The sequence below is a fragment of the Cyrtonyx montezumae genome, unplaced genomic scaffold (assembly GCF_038088225.1).
Source record: "Cyrtonyx montezumae isolate F1298 unplaced genomic scaffold, pur_monq_1.0 scaffold_8, whole genome shotgun sequence".
NCBI classification, from domain to species: Eukaryota; Metazoa; Chordata; class Aves; order Galliformes; family Odontophoridae; genus Cyrtonyx; species Cyrtonyx montezumae.
In genome coordinates this window covers 109,457,096-109,478,939 of record NW_027072089.1, presented here as the reverse complement: position 1 = coordinate 109,478,939, position 21,844 = coordinate 109,457,096, and the positions used below count along the sequence as shown (strand labels likewise).

Genomic DNA, 21,844 nt, shown 5'->3' with positions numbered 1-21,844 from the left:
AAAATCTTTTAAATAATACTTTATATCTTCTTCCTCTTATTCACAGTTATATAAACTAGTGACATTTTTGGGATTTTCCTTTGACCCAACTTTGTGTATTTTTTGCTCATCAGCAGCAAGCGCATTTACCTTAGCACATAATTTCATGCATAATGAAACAGAATAAAATGAAATCATCAGTTTTTTAATGACACCACTCTTGCATAGAATACATGTATTTTGTAATTGTTACTCATCTTTGCATGGACATTTCCTTTAAGATATAACTTGGAAAATTATGAGTCACTGTCTTATGCATTTTCACAGAACAGCAAAAGATGCATTTCCAGCATCAGTGGCTTTACTCAATTCATCAGCTTTGTCAGAAGGTGGAGCTCTATACATACCTGAGTCACTTCCCACATAAACAGACTGCAACTCCATAGAAAAACACAGAACTACTCAGAAAAGAAACCTGCATTTAACTCTCAGATACAATTTGTTTCGTAAATACAGCAGACTGCATCTGAAAACAAATGGCTCCTCTCATCGCATCTGAAAGGATTTTCAGTTTGTTAAAAAATCACAATGAAATTTAGCATTTCTTGAGCCCTCTTCTTCTGGGAAAAATAGGTTGGCATTCTTAAAAAGATAATGAGGTAAGTGGTACTCACAGGCATCTCTAATATATAACAACATGGCTACAAAAATGTAGTCAACTAAATTCAGGGTGATACTGTCAGCAAATAGAGCATCCCAGACAACAAGAAGGTCCTGGAGTGGGAATTCACGTCCGAAGAGGAGCCTTACCCACCGCCTGAAAAAAAGGAGAAGACGTGAGTTGCATCCTTTCGTTTTGACAAATATCAGGAAGGCAGTGTATATACCACAGGATCAACTACAATCTAAAATATTTTACCAGCAGATTTTGCAAATTATGCACTTCTATAAGCATTACTCACCTAATTGTTTTGGAAATGATATTGTATCTACACTAAGGGAAGCAATACATTACTGACTGTAGTGGTTTTACTGATTACTATCACATAGGTTAACCTGAAAGGAAAGATCATACCAATCCTACGTACCGTACTTTTGAGCAATTGATGTGACACTCATTAAAGATGGAGGTGAGATCATGTTATGCAAGAATGGCCTGGAACAGGGAAGCTGGGTGAAGCCAGTGGTTTATAAAAGCCCTGAAAAGCCCTGGCAAGTGAGAGCCAGTTGAAGGCAGATGACAAACAGCAGTGAAAATGGATCATGCTACACTTGCTGTGAAGAGCCTTCCTCTCTGTTTTAGAAAACAGTGTTTGCAGCTCCATGGAAAATATGCTAAGGATTCTTTTTTGAATAAACATCATTTTAATCTTTACCAGATTTAGTGATAATCTGCAAGTAGACTACACCATTAACTCCTGATCATCTCTCTGCTGTTTTCATACATAGAAAAAAGGTGAAAATCTATCTTATTAAGGCAACATTTGCTTGAGACTGGAAGATTGAGATGTGGTAGAAAATTTCTCAAGCTTTCTCATTCCTGGTTCTGGACCTTACACTCACCTACTTGCTGACCTTGAGACAGGCACTTCTCTTTCCCAACCCTTAAAAGAACCACTACTTTGGTATCCTTCTAGCTAGCAAGAATTATCTAGGGTTGCAATTGTAAAAGCTGAAGAAGAGTTAGCATAACAATCCTACTATAAGCATTACAAAATGGACTTAAAAATAATGAATTACATTTATAGCTGGGATATGCAAATTATTACGCATGCAGAATCTGTTTATTCAGTGACAAAAAAAGATTGAGATTTCTGCTAAGCAAATTGAGTCATTCTGTAAAATTCATGAAACTTTCTAAAAAGGCAACCAGAAATTTCATCAAGATTAGTTTCACTTCTAAGGATTTGTGTTTAACCACTTTCGTACCAGAATTCACCGTTTTAAGGAATCTGTGGGTTTATTTTTTCTGATTCCAGTAATATAAATTCACTGCTGCACAAATGAATTTCACCATGTCAGGTGAGTGACGATCTGTACTCTCTTACAACAGAAACAGAAAGCTTCTGTTTTGTTAATTGAGGCTTTGTTCATTCCAATTATTGTACGCTCCGCCACAGGAACTGTATATGTAACCCATAAAAATGCCCATGTTACAGATATGAAGATCACCGCATAGAATATTATTCCCTGAAAGAATATTCCCCTTTAAAAGCAAAAATCAGTGATTTCAAAAATGTCTCATCTAATTCTTATTATCTCTACATCAAACATTTATGTTCTAAGGTCTTGTAACTTCTTTTAGCATAGTAATTATAATGGCAGCAATATTAGCTGACAAAACCCATACTCTGGTATTTGCCTCTCAAACCCCTTTCCTAGAAGGACATATTTTCAGGCTGCAGGAAGGTCAGAAGACCTATTAATAAAAAAGCTTATCTACTAGGAGGGCAGCTCTGAAAGTAATGTGTCCTATTTAATTATGTTGGCCCATGACATCAGAGGATGTGGGTGGTATGGCAATAGAGGTTGAATGTTCCCGCCAATATTCCCTTATGTTTTGTTGCTGTGCAATAGATGGCAGCAGAGGGGCACTCAGATAGAATGGCGCCTGACATGGAAGTGTATACGAAGCAGAGGTGGGGAACTGAATTCCTCTGTGCAGAAAAAATGGCACCCATTGACATTCACTGAGGCTTGCTGAATGTTTATTCAGATTAAACAGTGGATGTGAGTGCAGTGAAGCACTGGGTGGTGTGTTTCTGCAGTGGCAACAGCAGGTCACCTCTGCTGGTGCAGATTTTTACAAAGGATGACATGCAGGCTCTTGTCTATTGCTGGTGAAAATGTACTGCAAATGGTAGTGACTGTATTGAAAAGTAGTATTTTGTAGCTGAGAATTAGCTTTATGAAATGGTGTTATTGTGCTCTTTGTGTCTGCTGTAGTTTTCATGGGAATAAATAGGAGGCATTACTTTTGGAGTGACTTGTGTACATTTAATACCATGTCTGCTCTAGCTACAGGATTTTACCACATAGCAGCACGTTACCCTATGGTGTCTAGCCCACAGGAGACTATTATCCTATGGCGACACAAACATTACCCAAACTCTGTGTGAAGCCTATTACTTGCATTAACAACCCCTCCCACCTGTAAAACCACAACTTTAATGTTAAACAAACTGTTAGGAATGGAATTTCAGCTAAGCTCGAAGCATTCGAGCTGACTTTGCCCTGCAACTACCCAGATCTCATGCAGAAGCTTTGCTAACAGTCTAATACACTTCAAGGGAAAAAATACACCATGGTGTAATGGGATTTGTTATTAGTCTTTTATTAGAAATCTCTTTTGCTTCTTTACTACTTCATTATGCAGTGTTAATCGTTTGTAGATGCAGGTTTATTCTGCTCAAGCAGAAGTCATTCCTTTTTTTCTCCTGCTTTTACACTTTCTCCTGGGAAAATTAATTCTCAGTCCCCAGAGGTATCATGTTTCACAGATGTAGGCTGCTGAAGAACAACTGGACTTCCTTTTGCAACCATAATATTATCGTTAATTATTTGAATGCTCCTGTCCTAAAGGGAGTATGCAACTCATACTGTTCTAAATGCATATGTACTAATTGCTATCTTTTTTTTCTTTAGCAGTGTTTAGCTCATAGCATCAATAAACCAAGGACTGTACTGCCTATGAACCGCGCTGTCACAGGACTTCAGGCAGGTTTTATATTCCAAAAAAAGGTTCTTAATTCCTTACAGTAAGTGTCCATTCTGAAAAGCTGCCTTTCAAGTGAATACATTTCATAAGTTCATAATTTCTATTGCTTTTACAAATATTTGCAGAGAATTTCAGAAACATTTAATAATTGCATTAGACATGAAAATCCTTTTTTTTTTTTCTTTTGAGATGGCTGTCTGTGGTTTAATTATTGTTCTGTCCTGTTAATCTTGCCTTACATCTGTTACACCTGCAGACTGTGAGGCTCACAACAGTATATCTTTTATTGCATGCTATCGTACAATAATTCATATTTTATCAGGCACCCTTAGCCATTAAAATCTGCAAAAAACACAGATTCTTTAAAGCCATAATATACCAATGTACTACCACCTACATTGTAGCATATGTAACTGTATCTTCTACTTTTAATTTCAATATAATTAAAACAATATTCTCAAGACATCAGTAATTGCTGGCAATAGATAATGATTCATTAATGACCCTACATACAGAGAAAGCAGGAGAAAACTGTGCTCTAGTAAAGCCATTAAACAAGGCAATGATCCAGCCTTACCAGTTTTAACTAAAACTACAACCATATTGACAGAGACTTATCAGACTACTCTCCAAGCACTGATAAAATTAACTTATTTTAACTAAAGACAGCTTTACTGCTGCATGTATGTAGCTGGTTATCTTCTCTCTTTTTGGAGGGTAGAGAATTCTTAAGAAAAGTAAATAAATAAGCCTAAGTAATGGTTCCACACAAGGCACTGCACAGAGCTTAGGAGTGTTTATAAGGACAAAACAGTACCAGAAAATCAGTAGGAGTCTAATAAACCACCACGTCAGGAGATGCTAGGCACGGCCTGGGACATGGAGTGCACACTGCAGCTGCTCCTCATTCATTCTGCTGCTATTTGTGAATGATTCTATGCAGAACCCATGAATTTTCAGTAAGTTGCCTAAAAACTTCTACTGTAAGAGTGTTTTCAGCCAGTTATGTTTTCGTTCAATTTAGTCTTCAGTACAACTCCCACCTCAAGCCTCTGCTCACAGCTTGATTTTTTAAATTCATTGATACTTTTCATTAGAACAAGGTAAAAAAATAATTCTGCCATTGCTATTTTTTTCCCCAACCAGTTTGTTAAGATATAAGGTGAAAGTAATTAGATCTCAGGTATTTCCTTTTGCTGTGCAAATTAAAAAAAAAAAAAAAAGCCCAAATTTGATGACTGTGGTTGATCCAAGCTCAGTAGAATGCAAGTTTTCAAAGAGATTGCTCTCTCTCTTCCTAGACCTCATTACTGACACATTTGCCATCCCTGTGCAGAATTCACCTCACTCTGCACCCCAGTGCCCTGTGTAGGAAATTGCATTGGTGCATGCTGTCCCCCTGCAGTGCTGTCCTCTGCTATTGCTGTGCTGGAGGAGGATGCTGCAATCCTGTTTCAATTGCCTGCCCTGGAGAGAGTCAGTAGGACATTGCAGGATGTCTTCATTTTCAGTACAAGTTTCACTGCTTTCTTTAAATAAGAAAATTAATTAAATGGATCAAGTATTGAAAAGAACACTATCTTATCAAAACTAAGCACTTAGAAGCTGAGAAATGCCAAAATTAACATCAGTTGTTTACTGACTGAGAAAATTCCATGTATGCTCGGTCTCTTTAAGTTCTGCCATGAATTATGTTCAAGCAAACATTTGTAGCCATTGCAATTTACTATGTAAAGTCATGGTCAATAATTTAGGAGAAAGGGTAGCAGCACAGACTTCAGCTGTGATCTGCTTTTATAAAAATAAGATATGGAAAAAGAACAAGGAGCAACGTTTGCCTAACATGATCAAAAGGATGTAAAGATCTATGGAGAATCAAGAATTTAACAGTTCAGCACCAAGCAGTGAGTACTACTCTGAGCAGAGCCAGTGCCTGCAGTTTGTGGTCAGACATTTGCATTTCCCACCTGAGGACTCCTATGTGGGATGCTGGGTGGGCTGTGTTAGCAGCAGGCTTCCCACCTCCTGACACAGGGCCTCTGCTGCTGCTGTGGGGCTGGGAGTGCTTGTATAGATGAGAACAGCAACCACAGCTGCAAATGCACAGCAAAGCACCCTCAACAGAGGTCATCTGATCCCAGAAATAGTCCCTGGTTTGCTGGTCACCTATGACAGCCCAAGGGGAGATGGGTAAGTTCAATAAAGGGCGAAATTTAGAGGATGCCAGGTGGTTTCCTCTCTTTTAAAGTCATATAGGGGACCAACCAAGACAAGTTTTAGAAAATCTTCATCCTAGACCTGTTACAGCGTTCAGTGCTCCAGCAATCTGTCTTCTTTCCTAATAAATCTTGTTTTTATTAAGACTCCTGTGGTTTTATACTATTCAGGGATGTTGTATGGAATGTCCTAAAAAAGATTAATAAAACCTTTGAACAATACAACAAAACAGCAAAGGAGGCATTTTTTGTTTGTTAGTTTTTAACAACTCTACAAGAGTTCTTATTGGAAGGGTAGTACTGATCATGGTACATGGAAAGCTCTTAATGAGCCCAGATTACAAGAAATGAAGAAATACTAAGTGCTGCAAAGTGACAGTTCTAAAATAAAGCCCTGCTAAAATTCAGACTTCTATCAGCAAAATCCCAGTATAGCCAAAACACAGGTATAAGAAGTTATGTCAGAAACTCATCAGATCATGCATTTTAAGAAGTTTCTCATGTGTTAAATCTAAATGTATTGAAGCCAGAACAGGTAGAAATAAAACTAGATATTTCCAATATTACGAGTTTCAATCTCTATCACAGGTTTTTCTATCAGAAAATATTTAAAATGAAATAATAATGATAATAAGCAACTCCTTGTTAATATAAATCTAATCAAATGTAAGCTCAGTGAAGAGCAAGAATATTATACATAGAATACTTCAGTGCCTTCTTTCCACTGCAGAAAATACTTTTGATTTGTCCTACTGAAAATTCCTGCTGTTCTACATATCCTGCAATGAATTTATATAAATTACTTCATCAAACAAAGACTAGCACATTCTTTAAATTAAACTCCTTTACTTGACATGAGCAATGAATTGTTACTTTGATTCTTTCCAATTTCGTTTCTTTCATGCTATTAGCAAAGATAACTGAGTCCTGCATTTAAGAAAAATTCGTTTTTGGAAGACACTAAGCATGTCCTTATTAAAGAAGCTTTTTCCTTTAAAAAAGAGAGATACTAAGAATGATCTCCCTCCCTCTACTCATCGTGATTTGCTCTTGTTGGCAAAAGCCCTTACTGCTGTCTTAGGTCAGAACAATTGTAACACACTCACTTACAGGAATGTACTCAATGAAAAATATGCCATTTGATCTTTAAGCAGTAATGGTTAAAACTGTTAGGAATAAATTCTGTTAAAAATATTGAACCTATTAGCCTGTGTAGGGTAGATTTCTGTTCTAGTGCTAACTTTAGGTGATCTGTTTTGTCAACAGCGCTGCCCGGGGCTGCAGACTTTCCTTGACTGCTGCTGTCAAATAGAGCAGCTGCCAACCTGCAGCCACCTCCAGGATGGTACCTGTCATTGTGGTGCCCCTGATAGAGCTGTGAATCTCCCTACATGTTCGTGCAATGGTTTTCCTTTTAGAGGCAGTCCCAGCCTGTTGTACCATTATGAATGGAGACAGTCCCATTTTGCTGTTCTGCATTTGAGAGTTTCTTCATCCAAGCCTATGAGGATCCACTTAATGCTGACAAGAACATTTTGCTCCTTCACACAGCCATTCCAAAGTGTATGTTTCTCCTGTCATGTTATTCTCCAGCGGTGCCTCAGTGAGAAGGAACTTGCTTAAAGTAAGCATTTTTTACAAAGAAAAATATCAGTGACAGAACTCACTAAAATCTATTGCAGATTTTAAACTTCTGAACATTCCTACTTTACAACTATTCAGTGGTAACTGAGTAAACGGAAACATTATAAATCTAAAGGATTAATACTAAAAAAAAAAGTCATAGTAAGAATTATGCCAATAGCACTGCTCTTCCTGTACATTAGTTCTTCCACACTCTATTACAATTATTTTCAGTATTATCCTGAGCAGAGTTAGACAAGCAATATACAAAACCATACAGCAAAAATACATCTAAAATACACACCAAAAGATTGCCACAAGCAGCCACCTCCTCCCTGCTGTGCCCCAGTGACTCCATAAGCAAATATAGAAATCCCACAATTTTTAGTTTCTCATTGGAGAAATCAAGATATCTGGTTATTTTCCACACTTGAATCTTTGCTGTATGCTATTCTGAAATTCTGAATATATAATGCATATATATATATGCATAATGCATTTGGATCAGAGATTGTTTTTGATAAAAGTAGGAATTCAGAATAATGAACTCTAAAATCTTCAGTTGCTGTCCTGATTTTGAAAAGTACTTGACTGATCTTGGTGTAAAGCTCCAGTAAATATGACTGACTCAAAGAAGCCTTTAGCTTATATATAAAATGGTTCTCCTGCTCTTTTTAAATGGTGAGCTTTCTTTTGACTTTTTAGGACACTTCTAGTCTCTTTGCATATTCAAATTTGTTCCAAAGAGGTAGTTTTATTTTCAGGTTTTGTTGATGGTTCCCACATCAAATGTACAATGGTCAATTTCTGGAAAAGCTTGCACCTAAATTTATTTGTTAACGATAATTATGCAATAACACATTTTAAGAACACAATGACTGCTTCCATCATCAGTTCTGACCTCTATCAGTCTTAGCTCCCTTTTGGTATTGGTTAGGTTACAGACACTTCTTTCCACATATTAAGAGGCTATTTTGTTTTTAGATACTACCACATAGCATCTCTATGGAATAGAAGAATAAGAATACCCTCTCTCATTAGCTTCTTAACTGATTTTAAAATGTTTTGATTAGGATCATAGAGAATTCTGCAATGGGCTTTCTGTAACACTAAAACCTTCAGAAACAGAGCTACGAACTTGCATGTGAAAAGAAAAACCAGAAGCAAGTTTTCCATTTTTTTTTCAGAGAAAAATGGATGATTTGCACTGAAGGCAGCGTTTAACAAAACTCTTTGCAGTAGGTGGAGAGAACATTGTTTAGTTTCTTTTCCTTTTCTCCTAAACACAGTGTAAAACAATTTCAGTATTTCACATGCACACCTGTGCTTGTATTATCACTAAAGACATCACATGAAGTTACTGGGACATAACAATTTACTGACCAGTCATTACTGTGGACAATGAATAAAAGTGTTCTACTCCAGTAGATATCTGCAGCAAGAGTGACCATAATAATAATAGTTTCTGCCATTATTAATTTTTTAAAAAGACATAAGAACTAGATGTGTCAAGCTTTTTGGTCAAGTTTGTTGCCAAGTTGACAACAAAGACCAAGGTTACTCACCCATTTTTCAAATATTGGGCAGAATACTGTGGCAAGAACACTAAGGATTCAGTTGCTATAATATGATTCATTTAAAAATTATCTGGGTTAACCTGTGCTTTTACTCAGTGGAAAGACACTAGAGAATACTGATGTATTTCTGTAAAATGACAATATCCATACGTAAAAAGCAAGATGTAGAATGATAAAGTTATGGTGATAGAGTAGAAAGACAGAAGGAGAGTGTTACAATCTTCAATAAAAAAAACCTTTTTGAAGTCGATGGCAAAGTATTAAGTGCAAGGACTCTGGGACTTCACCTCTGATAAAGACATAATTTAATGACTAATATGCACTCAGAAGAGAAGAATACAAGAACGTGAAGATGTGCCTACTGAATCCTTACTGCTCTTGTGTCTGTGTAATTCAAACCTACAGCACTAAATAATGATGACACGTACAATTTGTTTGGAGAATCACTGCAGAGTAGCAAAAACATTTTCTTTTTTTAACAAAAATAATTACAGGTGAATGATTTTAAACACTATTTGCTGCAATAAAGCAATTGAAACAAAAGAGGCACTTCTAAATTAGTGAAGTTCCTACTGATATCAGCTATTAGCAATTAGGAACTCCAACCCCCAAGTTTTCCATCTTTAAACAGCAATGATTAAATTTGGTTTTAAAGTGGAGAAATTATATTAGAAAAACAACTCTCAGTGTTGTAATTGAAGCACAGTTCTTAAGATGATAAAATAAATTTGCTAATAGCTTTATCCATTGATTCAAGATGCATGCAGTAGCTTTAAAAGATACACAAATCCTTTTGTATGATCTCTCTTTAGAATTGGAATCCTACAATCTTTCATTGATCCATGTTACATCTCCTAGACTAGTATTTGTAAAATCTGCTTGAAAAAGATGTCATCTAAAAGCTGTCTATTTTAACATACGAGGAAGAGTGAGAATTTTTTTAATAACTTTAAAGTAAACAAGAAAGTAGTGATAAAATATTATCAAATTTCTGTTGTCATATTCTACCTCTGAGAGTATTAAATAAAATGCCTTTTTGTCCATTAAAAATGACATCTACAACTGAATCATCTTTCTGTAACTCTGCATTGCAATGTTATAACAAACTTTTTTTTCTGTTATGATAAATAAAAATTACAATAATACTTTTACGAGATAAAATTTCTTTTAATTCTTCGGAAGCTATCTGCCTATGAAAGATGTTGTATTCAAGCTAACAAGGCAACATACCTCTGACCACCACCAGTTTATCAATACACAAGGGTATTTTTTTCTTTCTAATTCTATATATTTAAATAATCTATGTGCATGCAGAATTTTGTTTGGGTATTTCCCATGAATGACTGGTGCACCCAGCTTTACAGCAACTCTATAGATGAAGTAACTATACTAGTTACTAGTTGAAGCCTTCAGTGACCAGATCACTTCCATAGCAGCCCTCAATGCAGAGAGAATTTGGGTTTTTATTCTTCTCATCGCAGTGTAAGATACACTTCAGAGACACTTTCCCTTTGAGAGTTAAAAATATACCTAAAATTGACAAAATTCTTACCTACTACCAGAATTGAGGACTTACTTCTGCAGATCTCTTTATAATTAAGCACAGAACATTTCTAAATCTCTTGGTGGCTTTCCACTGCAGAGAAGAAATTTATTTATTTTTTGAAATGAGGAGTGAAAATTTATACCATCACTGAATACAATATAATATCTATTGTATGCTCTAAAACTAAATTAAGAAGCTGTTCAGAGGCCATACATGCAGCAGTCCATTTCAATCTATTAGCCTAGCTAAATGCCTTCGTATATTCAACAAAGGGATTCATCATCATCAATCTGCCAGTTTTAGTGACCAGTCAACTACATGTTGATACATGCACTGAGAAAAAACAAGCATTTTTTCCTGCTGTCATACCTCTGAATGTAAGAATTGAGTGAGGTTATTCCAAGAGGCAGCGTAAAAATGTTGATTTAGCTGCTTAACATAAATAAAAGTATTAGAATCGATACTTTATTTATAACCTTAGTTCAAAGGCATAATATAAGTTTGGAGTGTGATTCCATTATTAAGGCACATGAGAGTATGGCAGTTATATTTGCTGTAACTGTTTACATCTAGCAATCTTGATATATTATGACACAGGTACAACTAAACAAGAGTTTTAGTTTTTCCCACTTGAAAAAAAAAAGTATAAAACAGTTTTCTTTTTATACCAACATTTGCTAACTTCTTTTGTCTTTAAGTTTATGGTATTGTTATCAAAAGCCTTTTTTCATCTAAGCAGTTAAAAAATCCACAACCTATTTCAAGTTATTTTATCCTTCTCATACGTGCTCCAAACAAGTAATATTATGTGTTAGCTACAAGAATAAGAATTCCAGTATTCGTGAAACAAAGTACTGATGACTGATGGAGTTCTGTGTTGTGTAGCTGTATTCGCATGGGAATACAGCATCTTTTAAGAGGTACACAAGAGGCTCAGTGGTCTCATTTAGCTACCTATGTGACCCTGCAGAAGGCTTGCTAGCAGTAAAACACTCCGGTGGCAAACTGCTAATTCATTAATTAACTATAGTATTGGCTGGGAAGGAAAGCATTAAGCAACGCCACACAGAAAGTGCAGTTGTGGTTGTTCCACGTCCCCGTCTGCGGAATGTGTGGCGGAGGCAAGCAATGCCTACGCTGTTTCTAATTATTCCAATTATCATGGCACACTATGAAAACTTGATTAATAACACTGAAGATATTGTTGTGGCAATTAGCCATATGGTTGAGGGACTTTATTCTGTCACGATTTAGCCATTAGCATCTACTTATGTTTGTCAGAACAGTGCATCCGTGACAAGTTGAAGTTCCGCTCACCTTGCTGAGTCCCCTGTGAGCAACACTAGAGAACTGTTTATTCCTGGGAGCCCCTCGCCTGAGTAAATTTTTCATGTGGCATCCGGTCTGACTGGGGACAAATGTCAAGTAGCTTATGCGACGACCCATCAAGCCATGCTCGCTCTGCAAGAAGGCTCCTAGCAAATGGCTTGTCAAGGAGGGCTTCTTTCAGAGGAGGATTTGACCAGTAAAATTAGTGTCAAATGCCTTGTATTGAATGTTTTCAACGGTTAAGCATTCAGACAGCATGCACCTACCCTTATTTAGACATGATGAAATGTTCTATTACGATTTTATATACCTATAAGTTACATATTACTGCACGCTTGAAATGTATAGCTAGAAGCAGAGGGACCGCAGGGTGACACTCTGGTCAGCTGAACTGACAGGTACATAAGCTGGCAATCTCATGAGCTGCTTTCTTTAAGTACAAAATGTATCTTAAAAACAATGCTTATTTTAGTTGTTCTTTCCTTCATTTTGTGATCAGAATACAGGCTCTAAATGTCTCTCTAATGCACAAAGAAAAGTGTTAAACGTTCACTAGCAATGCAAGGCTGCCTTTTTTCTTCCTGAAAGTAGAGCTGCAGTCTTACTGCTTCTCTGACACTTGCAAATCAGTTAGTGCAGATGTGCTTATGTCTGTGTGTCACTCAAAATCAAAATGTCTGCAATCAATGACCACTTCAAACTTGACTAGTTGTTCATGGTTAGGATGCAACAAGTTAGTCCTTATGAAAAAGATTAGGAAGCACTATAGAACTTGCATCTGCTGCAGAGGGAGGCTATATGTGAATGCTGCTCTGAAAGTAATGCCTCTGATTTTATTATGATGGTCCACAACTTCAGAAACAGACAATCTGTCACACACTTACACGTTTGGAGTAATAGGCATCTCAGAATTGTACTAATTCGAATTCTACTATCCTCCTTATACTTTGAAATGTTTCCTTAAAACTTATTTTAACTTCTGAAGAGAAATATTTTTCTGAAGCTACTCAATGCTGATGAACAAGGCACACAACAGATATTTCAGAATTGTTTTTTGGCAGCATTAAATTGACCTGACATCGTAATCCTCTGCCTTTTCCTATGATTAGCAAATATAGATAGGGAAAGCATCCATCTCATGGGGTAGACGTGAATGCCTGTTCACTGCAAGGATTTCCATGAATGCAGGTAGGCTCTTCAGAAGACTTCTCTTGTCTTTCTAAAGAAACACAGATGGAGAGGAGGGATGTGATCATAAGCACAAATAATGATCCCTGACTCAAGGTATGAAAAGGAAGGGCTGAAGGCTTGCTGTATCTAAAGCCTAATCTATCTGAACATGCTCTTCTATGTTCCCAAACAATGATGCCACAACATAGCTGAAAGGTAGTAAGCCTGAAATTTGCCTGGTGCTGCAACTGTTCTAGTGGAGACAAATGCATTTGTCTGTTAAACCAAGGATCATCCCATGCAACATAACATCTAACATTAGAAACCGGCCACCAGACTATTTCCTTCAGTTAATGGGAACAGAGAAGAACTCTTACAGCTGAACACACTGAATCTTGATAATTTCAACATTTCCTCTAGGCACACCTTCTCTACAGGATTCTTGCTCCCGATCACTTTGGATGTGATATTTTATTTGAAGGAAATTATGCTATTGATTATTTAGTTGTCTGTGAAAAGCAGAATGCATACTCTGAGGGGTAGCATCTATCTCTGTCAGCTGAACCAGGCTGTGAAAACACTTGCCAACCATCATTACCAACTTTCTTACTGTCTCAGATGGTATTCCACAGTCTTAGATTTCATGTCTGTTTTTAAAGTGTTACTGTTACCGATCATTTATGGATTTTACTTTCATACAGGAAAGGATCTGTTCATAAAGAGTTTATCAAACTTCTGATACCCAAAGCAGGCTGAGTCAGCAATAGCTCTGACATGGATCAAAGAATTTTAAAATAATTTTTCAGACGTGGGCTATCCTTGCAGCAATATCTTTTGTTACAAGCGTCACACTTGAGATTTACAATATTCAGATAATTTTCAGATGGATTAGGTGATACTACTTCAACTCAGAGCAATAACCTTAACTAAAACCTGAGTTTTTAATATGGTAGATCTACTCTAGAACTGAAGAAAGGCTTGTGCTCATGAGAGCCTGCATATTTTTCCATTCAAAATAATTTACTTCAGTAAAGAGTTTGTTACTATTTACACATCTTGTTTTACTATGACATTACTCAGTTACATTATTATGAGCTGTATGGCATGAGTACATAATGGTCAGGGTAAATGAAGCATGTATATTCAGGTATGTATTTCCTATATTTCCTGCATTTGTTCAATAACCCCAATCAAGTGATGAAAATATGTGTAGTATTAGCATCTCGGAGAAATTCATGAGGTACTGATGGCGAGTCTTAATAATGTCCAATGTTAAATTTATTTTAAAATACATTTATATTGTTGAAGTCAGACAAGACGTCTACTGATGCTGAACTCTCACTGGAACTACTGATGTACCATCACTGCCGTAAATATCTTGCTACACAGAGAGACATGTCAAATCTCTCAAATGACTTGATAAATTTTCTCTAAACCAATTGGAATTTACACAAGACAAATAGTTCACTTTTTTGGTTTTTTAAAACGTATCCCTCTTGTATAACCTTTTGACTATAAAACTCCTTTAATTCAGTGTTGATAGTGAATATTAAAACTCAACAGCATTGAAACAATTGCTGTTAGTTGTGTCATTGCACAGATATAAACAGAACATGTAATTATGGGAAACTCTAGTTTACTGAGATAGTAATTAAACTCTTAATGGCAAAGATATAGGAGACCTGGGTGTTAATAACCTGGGTGTTAATAAACTTACGCACTCTGAATGGTTAAAAACTGGAGTAAAAGCAGAATGACATCATGCTCTATCACTATGAGTGATTTTGGACTCATGAGGGTGATACAACTGAGACTGGTGTAACTGCAAGCATGAAATGCTTTTCCAGGAACTGAGGCTGGCAAAAGTGCTTTAAAAGAGGAAGCACTACCCAAATAAGTCTCCAATTTGCACTAAAAATTTGGCAGAGCTCTGGTTCAGATTACAGAATCAACAGACTAGTGGCTTTAACTGAAGCAGTCACTACCTCTGCGGAGCTTAATGAATTTTCTACTGTATAGTTATATATACAACAGCAACAGTTTCATTGTCATGCCAAACTACTCCATTCTAGTTCATTCAAGACAAAGAAGAACAATGCTTCAATGCTGTAATTTAAACTTACACCATTAAAACTCAGGAAATGCATAAAGACAGTTCCTTCCACATTGAAAAATCCCTAGTTCAGCATATACATCTCTTATAATTCTGATTTTCATGAAAATATGCATAGCTTTAATATTAATTTATATTAAAATATGCATCATAAAACATAGCAGATGCACGCAGACAATTAACATATTGTATCAACTTCTGCATTGTTTACTCTTTACTGAATCCTCTTATTGAATAAAGTTTATTTTAGGTTTCCTTTGTTTCCCTTTCACTACCACAAAGATTTTTTTTTCACCAGTTTTATTATAAAATAGTTAAAATTGGACCAATTCACTCATCGCTGGGGTGAAGAATTGAGGAGGGGTCAGCACCTACCTTTCCTGCAGAAGTCAATTTTCTGCTAGACTGAGTCAAGAGAGCAACACGGCATCTGTTTGTATTGTTCTGTTATCGGTAAATGAAACTTTTTTTTTTTGAACAAAAGCTTGGTATTTGCAGAAGCTGTAAGACTGTGGAGACCATAATCTAAAATCATGAGAGCCACAATTTTTATGACTACAATCTTCTTTTCCTGGTGTTCAGGCAGTGGTTTTGGGGTGGATTGCGCTGCATGCGTTCCAATGAGACATTTACAATCTCCTTTATGCAAATTACCCCAGCAGCTGTTTAAGAGCTGTGGTTGTCAGACCAGGCAAGGAGAATGTGATTTGGTATGTCACAAATGGGGCAGGGCTTTATTAGGCTCTGCTAGAAAGTTTTTGCAGATGCCATAGCACAGATTCACTGTGATCTTTTAACCCCATTGTAACTACTGTTTGTGGAAAGAAAAACACAAAAAAGCTCCCAGGAATTCTCCTGTGGGAATTCTTGAAAATAAGCACTTCACACAACACATGCCTGTTTCTGACTTAAGAGTAAATAATAAGCATGATCTTAACATTCAGAACCGTAAAATAGCACTTCTGCCCAGTGAAGGAGTTTTTCTGGGGAAAACACCAGCAATGACACCTTTCAAACTGAAAGAAAGCTTTATGTGTAACCAGTACTAACTGCCTTGAACCTTTAAGAACAAGCCATCGTGAAATAAATGCTACAACATACAGGTATAAACATTAATATCCTTTTATAAGACTACCAGTTGCAAATGCTACATCTGGATTAACACTGGATGTCTGTGAGTAGGAGACAGACACAAAGATCTGTGGATTGGAAGATGGCCCCATCTCATTTAGTTCACTTCCCTATGGTTGTGGCTCAATGTGTCGTAGGGTTAGTTTTTATTAAGACTGATCCTGTACTGACTCCTTATGCCTGTCATCACACAAGCATAAACCACTCTCCTACAATAGTCAGCAACCTTCAGATATTCAATATATAAATCTGATGCCGTTTGCATCATTTTACTTTTGTAATGCTGTCCAAATTTCTTACCCTGTATTTATCCCCTGACATATTTCTAAAGACCAGTCACATCTTACCTTCTGCTGGAATTGGCTATGAAAGTCAAACTCTCTTAAGCTCCTCTTGTAATATGATGCTAATCAGAAGAATGGGAAAGCTAGCAGAGCGAGCAGCTATACTTAAGCAGTTTGGGTTGACCCTTCTTGAATAGTTAACCAGAAATGCATAGGCATTTCAGATGAGGTCTTAAAAGTACTTATTAAAATAGCACTAAAACTTTTCTTTCTCTTCTGGAAATACTGGAAGCCTGATAGCATATCTTTCACACAGCTTATCAATTTACTCTCTTTCAGTCTATTATCACACACGTGGAAAACAAAAATATCACAATTTCTCATGCTCTATCAACTTGTATTTTACCAGTTATGTCTCATCTCAATGGTGGACAGAAATCACTAATATTGCCACTTAGTGTCATTATATAAATAAAGCTGTACCTAGAGAAAAAAAAATCTGTTTTTCAGGTTTTTAGCATCTGTAAAAATTTCTCAGACACAGGTTTTTAAATGTCAACAACCTGTAAATTCTAATACCTTATAAGAATAATGGGATCAGTCCTTCTATGAGTCTATTCAAGGAATTGTGGTTGGCAGAATTTGGTAGAATTTGTTTTTCCATAAATATCAAAATCAAGTACATTTAAATATATACTTCATTATACTTATCTGATTTTTGATTTTATTTCATCTTATTTAACTTTATTCTGCAAATAGGCTACAGCTGTCTGCTATTCACTTAATACTAGTTACAGCTTTCCTTTAAAGTTCCAGAACTAATTGGGTTAAGAACAAAAGAAATTCCAAAGGAGATGACTTAGAGTAAAGGACCAGTGAAAACAGAACTTCATAACAGAAGTCAAATTTTAACTTCAATTGCATTATTTGTTATGGAGAACAGTATAACATGTGTAGTAGGTGTTAATTAAAATCTTTTCAATTGCCATTTGAAAATTATTGTGACAAAAGTAATGTATAAACTAAGGGGATTAGGCAAAAGGGAAAATTTTGTAACAACAGCTTTAAGGAAAACCTGCTAAGAGTTTGTTACATGAGGACTGTTTTGAAAATAATGCCTCCTCTTATACTATGTTGGGCCATGATGTCAGAGCTGGGTGATGGCATGGCAGTAGAGGTTGAACCTTCCCACCAATATCCCATTACACGTTGCTGCTGTGTGACAGATGGCAGAAGAGGGGCAGTCTGACAAAATGGTAGTTTTAGTTCCTGACGTGGAAGTGTGTATGAAGCAAGTATCCTGAGTAACCTGGACCTGTTGAGTTTAGGAAAGGCAGACTGAGAGGGGATCTGATAAATGTTTATAAATATCTAAACAAAGGTGGGAGGCAAATGGATGAGGACAGGCTCTTCTTGGTGGTGTGTGGCAGTAGGACAATGAGTAATGGTCTAAAACTTGAACATAGGAAGTTCCACACTAACATGCAAAGGAACTTCTTTATGGTAAGAGTAACCGAGAACTGGGAAAAGGTTGCTCAGAGATATTCTGTGGGACCTACTGTAGGGTACCTGCTTTAGCAGAGGACTGGACTCAATTTTCTCTTGAGGTTCCTTCCAACCCCCATGATTCTATGATTCTGTGATTGTGTCATATCAAATCAATTTGAGTCCGAAGGTGACAGTTTCCTGGAATGCATCATTACTGGTGACAAGATGATAGTCCATGGAGCAGCAACATGTGAATTTCACACTGAAGAAAAAGTTCAAAACAAAGCACTCAGAGGGAAAATGATGTGCACAGTCTTTTGAGATAGGAATGGGGTGAATCTTCTGGACTTCTGGGAACCTAGACAAACCATCAACTGACTCCTACATTGCAATGCTGGCTAAGGTGAAAGCTCAAACTTCCAAAGCTGGACCAGAGCTTTATCCTGAAACATGGTAATGCCAGGCCCATACCAGTATGAAGACTGTGAAGCACACAGCCAGTTTTGGCTGGACTGTCCTAGTACATCTAATGCATAGTCTGGATTTGATGCCTTCTGACTTGATCTCTTTGATCATTCGCCAATGAAAGGTGGACTGTATGGGCAACATTTTGCTAACAATGAAGTCATCATAGCAACTGCAACTGTGGGTCACCCCCTCTAGTAAAGATGTTTAAAAGCATGGTATGCAGTCTCCTGTTCATTGCTGGTGAAAGCTAATGGGGTGACTGTTAAAAATTAGTGTTTTGTAGCTGAGAATTTGTTCTATCAAATAGTGTTATTGTACTCTTTGTAGCTGTTGTAGTTTCCTTGGAAATAAACAGGAGGCATTACTTTCAAAACAATCTATGTATTACTGTTAATCTACTTCTGTTGCATATGAGGAAATACTACATTCTCTCCAGATAAATAAAATATTACCCCCAGATAAGAAAATATTATCTCCAGAAGAAGACTTAAAAAAGAAAATGACTTCAATGTAGATTATGTATATGCAACATAAAGGTCAGCTTCCTAAAACCTGGTTGTTACACAAACACTTCAGACCACACAGAGTGGTGGTCAATTAGAAGATACTGAGCACTCAGAAGATCCACTTACTAAATAAGCACTGGAATTGGACTAAGATTTCCAGAATTTGTGATTTTCCAAGAGAAAACACGTTCCTGCCACAGAGACAGTATGACTAAAGTGAACAACAGGTTACTCCTTTTCATATGAGCCTGTCATCAGAATAAATATCTTAGATTAGTTCAAAAACATTTGGGAATACAAATGATCTGTTAAGTCACTTCTATAAACTAGAAATTTAACATTTTATTTTCCCCAAGGACAACTTTCTCCCACTCCTCCTGTACAATAACCTTTTCAATTATTTCAACTGATCCCACAGAAATGCTGACTTCCCACTTACAGCTATTTATTCAATGGTCTGCCTGAGTTTTGTACAGTGGGCCATCTATTGCCAGTTTAGTGTCTATCTGAATTAAAACTGTCCACCGTTTTCTGAGATTATTTTTCTTTAGTCGTGATTCTTTTCATTCAACATTTCTCTGAACCTGGCTTGTTACCTTTGTAAAAAATGAGTAAGAAAACATAGCAATGCTCTGTTTCAAAATGATTACTATATCAAAACATTATATATAGCTTTGAAAGTCCCTGTATGGATTTCCCTAATTGCTTTTCTAGACTGCCAAACTAATGGCCTTCCTATGTGCAGTACATCTCCAGGCAGAAGTTGTGGAACTGGCTGTCCACATATACCTATGCATATGCTTCCATCTGCCAAAAAGAACTCAACCTCTCTCCAAGCCTAGTTCCATGAAGTAAATCCCTTCTCCATTCACACTGATATTCCCTCCTGACTCTCTCCTCATCGATCCACACAACAGGAGCCATATTGCTTCTCTTCCTTGGCCTCTCAGTAAGGGTTGTACCCCCTTGCAGCTTCTGCTTTTTGGAATATTCCTTCCCTCTGAAGCTGTGCAACACAGCTCTATCCACAGGTCACATTCTGGTCTACCCTCTTTTTTATGTCTTTTGATTCAGGACTTATTGACTAACAGTTTTTAAACAGCATAGCAAGACAGTTGGTAAAAAAGACGTCACACAACTGAACTAAATCATAGACAACCTTCCTTTAACATTATGAGTGAGGAAGACTTGGGTGGCCTGAAATATTTACACCAGTTTCCGTTAGAAAGATGTTATCTGAATGGGGAAGCAAGGCAGAATTATCTTGCTCTTCACAACAAATGGCTTTGTAGACAGCCTTCCTGAGGCCCCCAACTTCATCAGAAACAACCAAGGTATTTGGACAGCAATTGTCACTGTGTTCGTTATTTTATAACACCATATCTGTACATCTGACAAGTTCATGAAGGGCGAGAATGGAACAGCAGAAAAGAAGTATTTTCAAATGGAAATATTTCATCCTTCCTCATGTTTGCAATGTTTTGTGTTGCAGACTGCTGATCCCTAGCATTTCACAGGTTCCTTCCTGAGGTTCTTTTTGGCTTTATGAGTTAATCACATAAGGAGAAGTCATTTTAGCTCACATGCCTCTAGGAGCAATTATATATTTAAATGATTGAACAAATCAGGAAGGAAACATCTACTGCAGAATGAAATCCTTTTTTTTTAAATATGAGTATCACAAGTCGTTTGTAAATAACATGCTCATTTTGGATATGTAAGGAGTTCTGCCATGCCCTGCAAAATAAATTATATTTTATTGGTGCCCGGGTGTTTCATAACTTCTATTTATTTGCTGCAAGAGTGGAGAATTAAGATAGAGTAGTTTATTTCACCAAAAGACTGACAAATGGCTCATTAGACACTTATGGAGCTGAAGCTAATTGTACAATTTTTTGTTGTATTAATTGTCACTGCCTGCTTAACTGGTTAACACTGGTTATCAACACAGAGCTTTTTCCTTTCAATCTCCAAACGAGAGGAATTTTCAAATAAACAGAACAGTATTTATTTCCTAATATAAACAAAAATATTATTTGGATTGGAGGAGCATGAGGGAGGAGTAACACAGAATTAATGTGCTGGCTGTTCCCCACTGGGGCCACCAATAACAATCAATCCCAAACAGCAGTCACCTCACATCATCTAACAGCTTGAATCACAGATATTCAAGGATTCTCTCTCTCTCTCTCTTTTTTTTTTTTTTGGTTCAGATTAAATATCATTTACATTGCATACTTTTTTTTTTTTATTTCGTCGGAGACATAAGGTCAGAATTGATTGAATATGTACTACCTGCGTATAATGATTTCCAGTTTTTTACAATCATGTGCTAATGCTGCACAGTAATGGCCTATGGATGAAGAGACAGATGTACTACCAGTCATTCGCTACACATTTGCATTAACAAATCATCATTTAATTGAAGCCCATCCAACAAGTTTATGCTACTTAAATAAAGTTCCTTTCAATAAAAGATGCCACAATGAAACATGGTTGTTAACTGCAATGTAAATAAAAAGTAGTATTTATTCTCTTGTCAATGGTTTAGGTAAATATTAAAATGTACACTTATTAATTTGTATTTTGCTCAGAAATAAACCACCTGACATCTAACATGGAAATCCAAGCTAGTACTACTATGATATGAGATAATTCACTTTTAGAAATAATCGTTTTGTAACACCACAATTTCA

General features: G+C 36.6%; 1 protein-coding gene across 3 annotated transcripts in view; it reads right to left on the bottom strand.

The window, feature by feature from the left end:
* The window catches only part of TBC1D5 (TBC1 domain family member 5), a 370,590-nt gene that overhangs the window by 76,204 nt on the left and 272,542 nt on the right, over positions 1–21,844 (bottom strand). For all 3 annotated transcript variants that reach the window (XM_065752695.1, XM_065752698.1, XM_065752696.1), the window contains one exon: positions 654–796. In XM_065752695.1, coding sequence (XP_065608767.1) covers positions 654–796 — 143 coding nt within the window. The remainder of the gene's footprint in view (positions 1–653; positions 797–21,844) is intronic.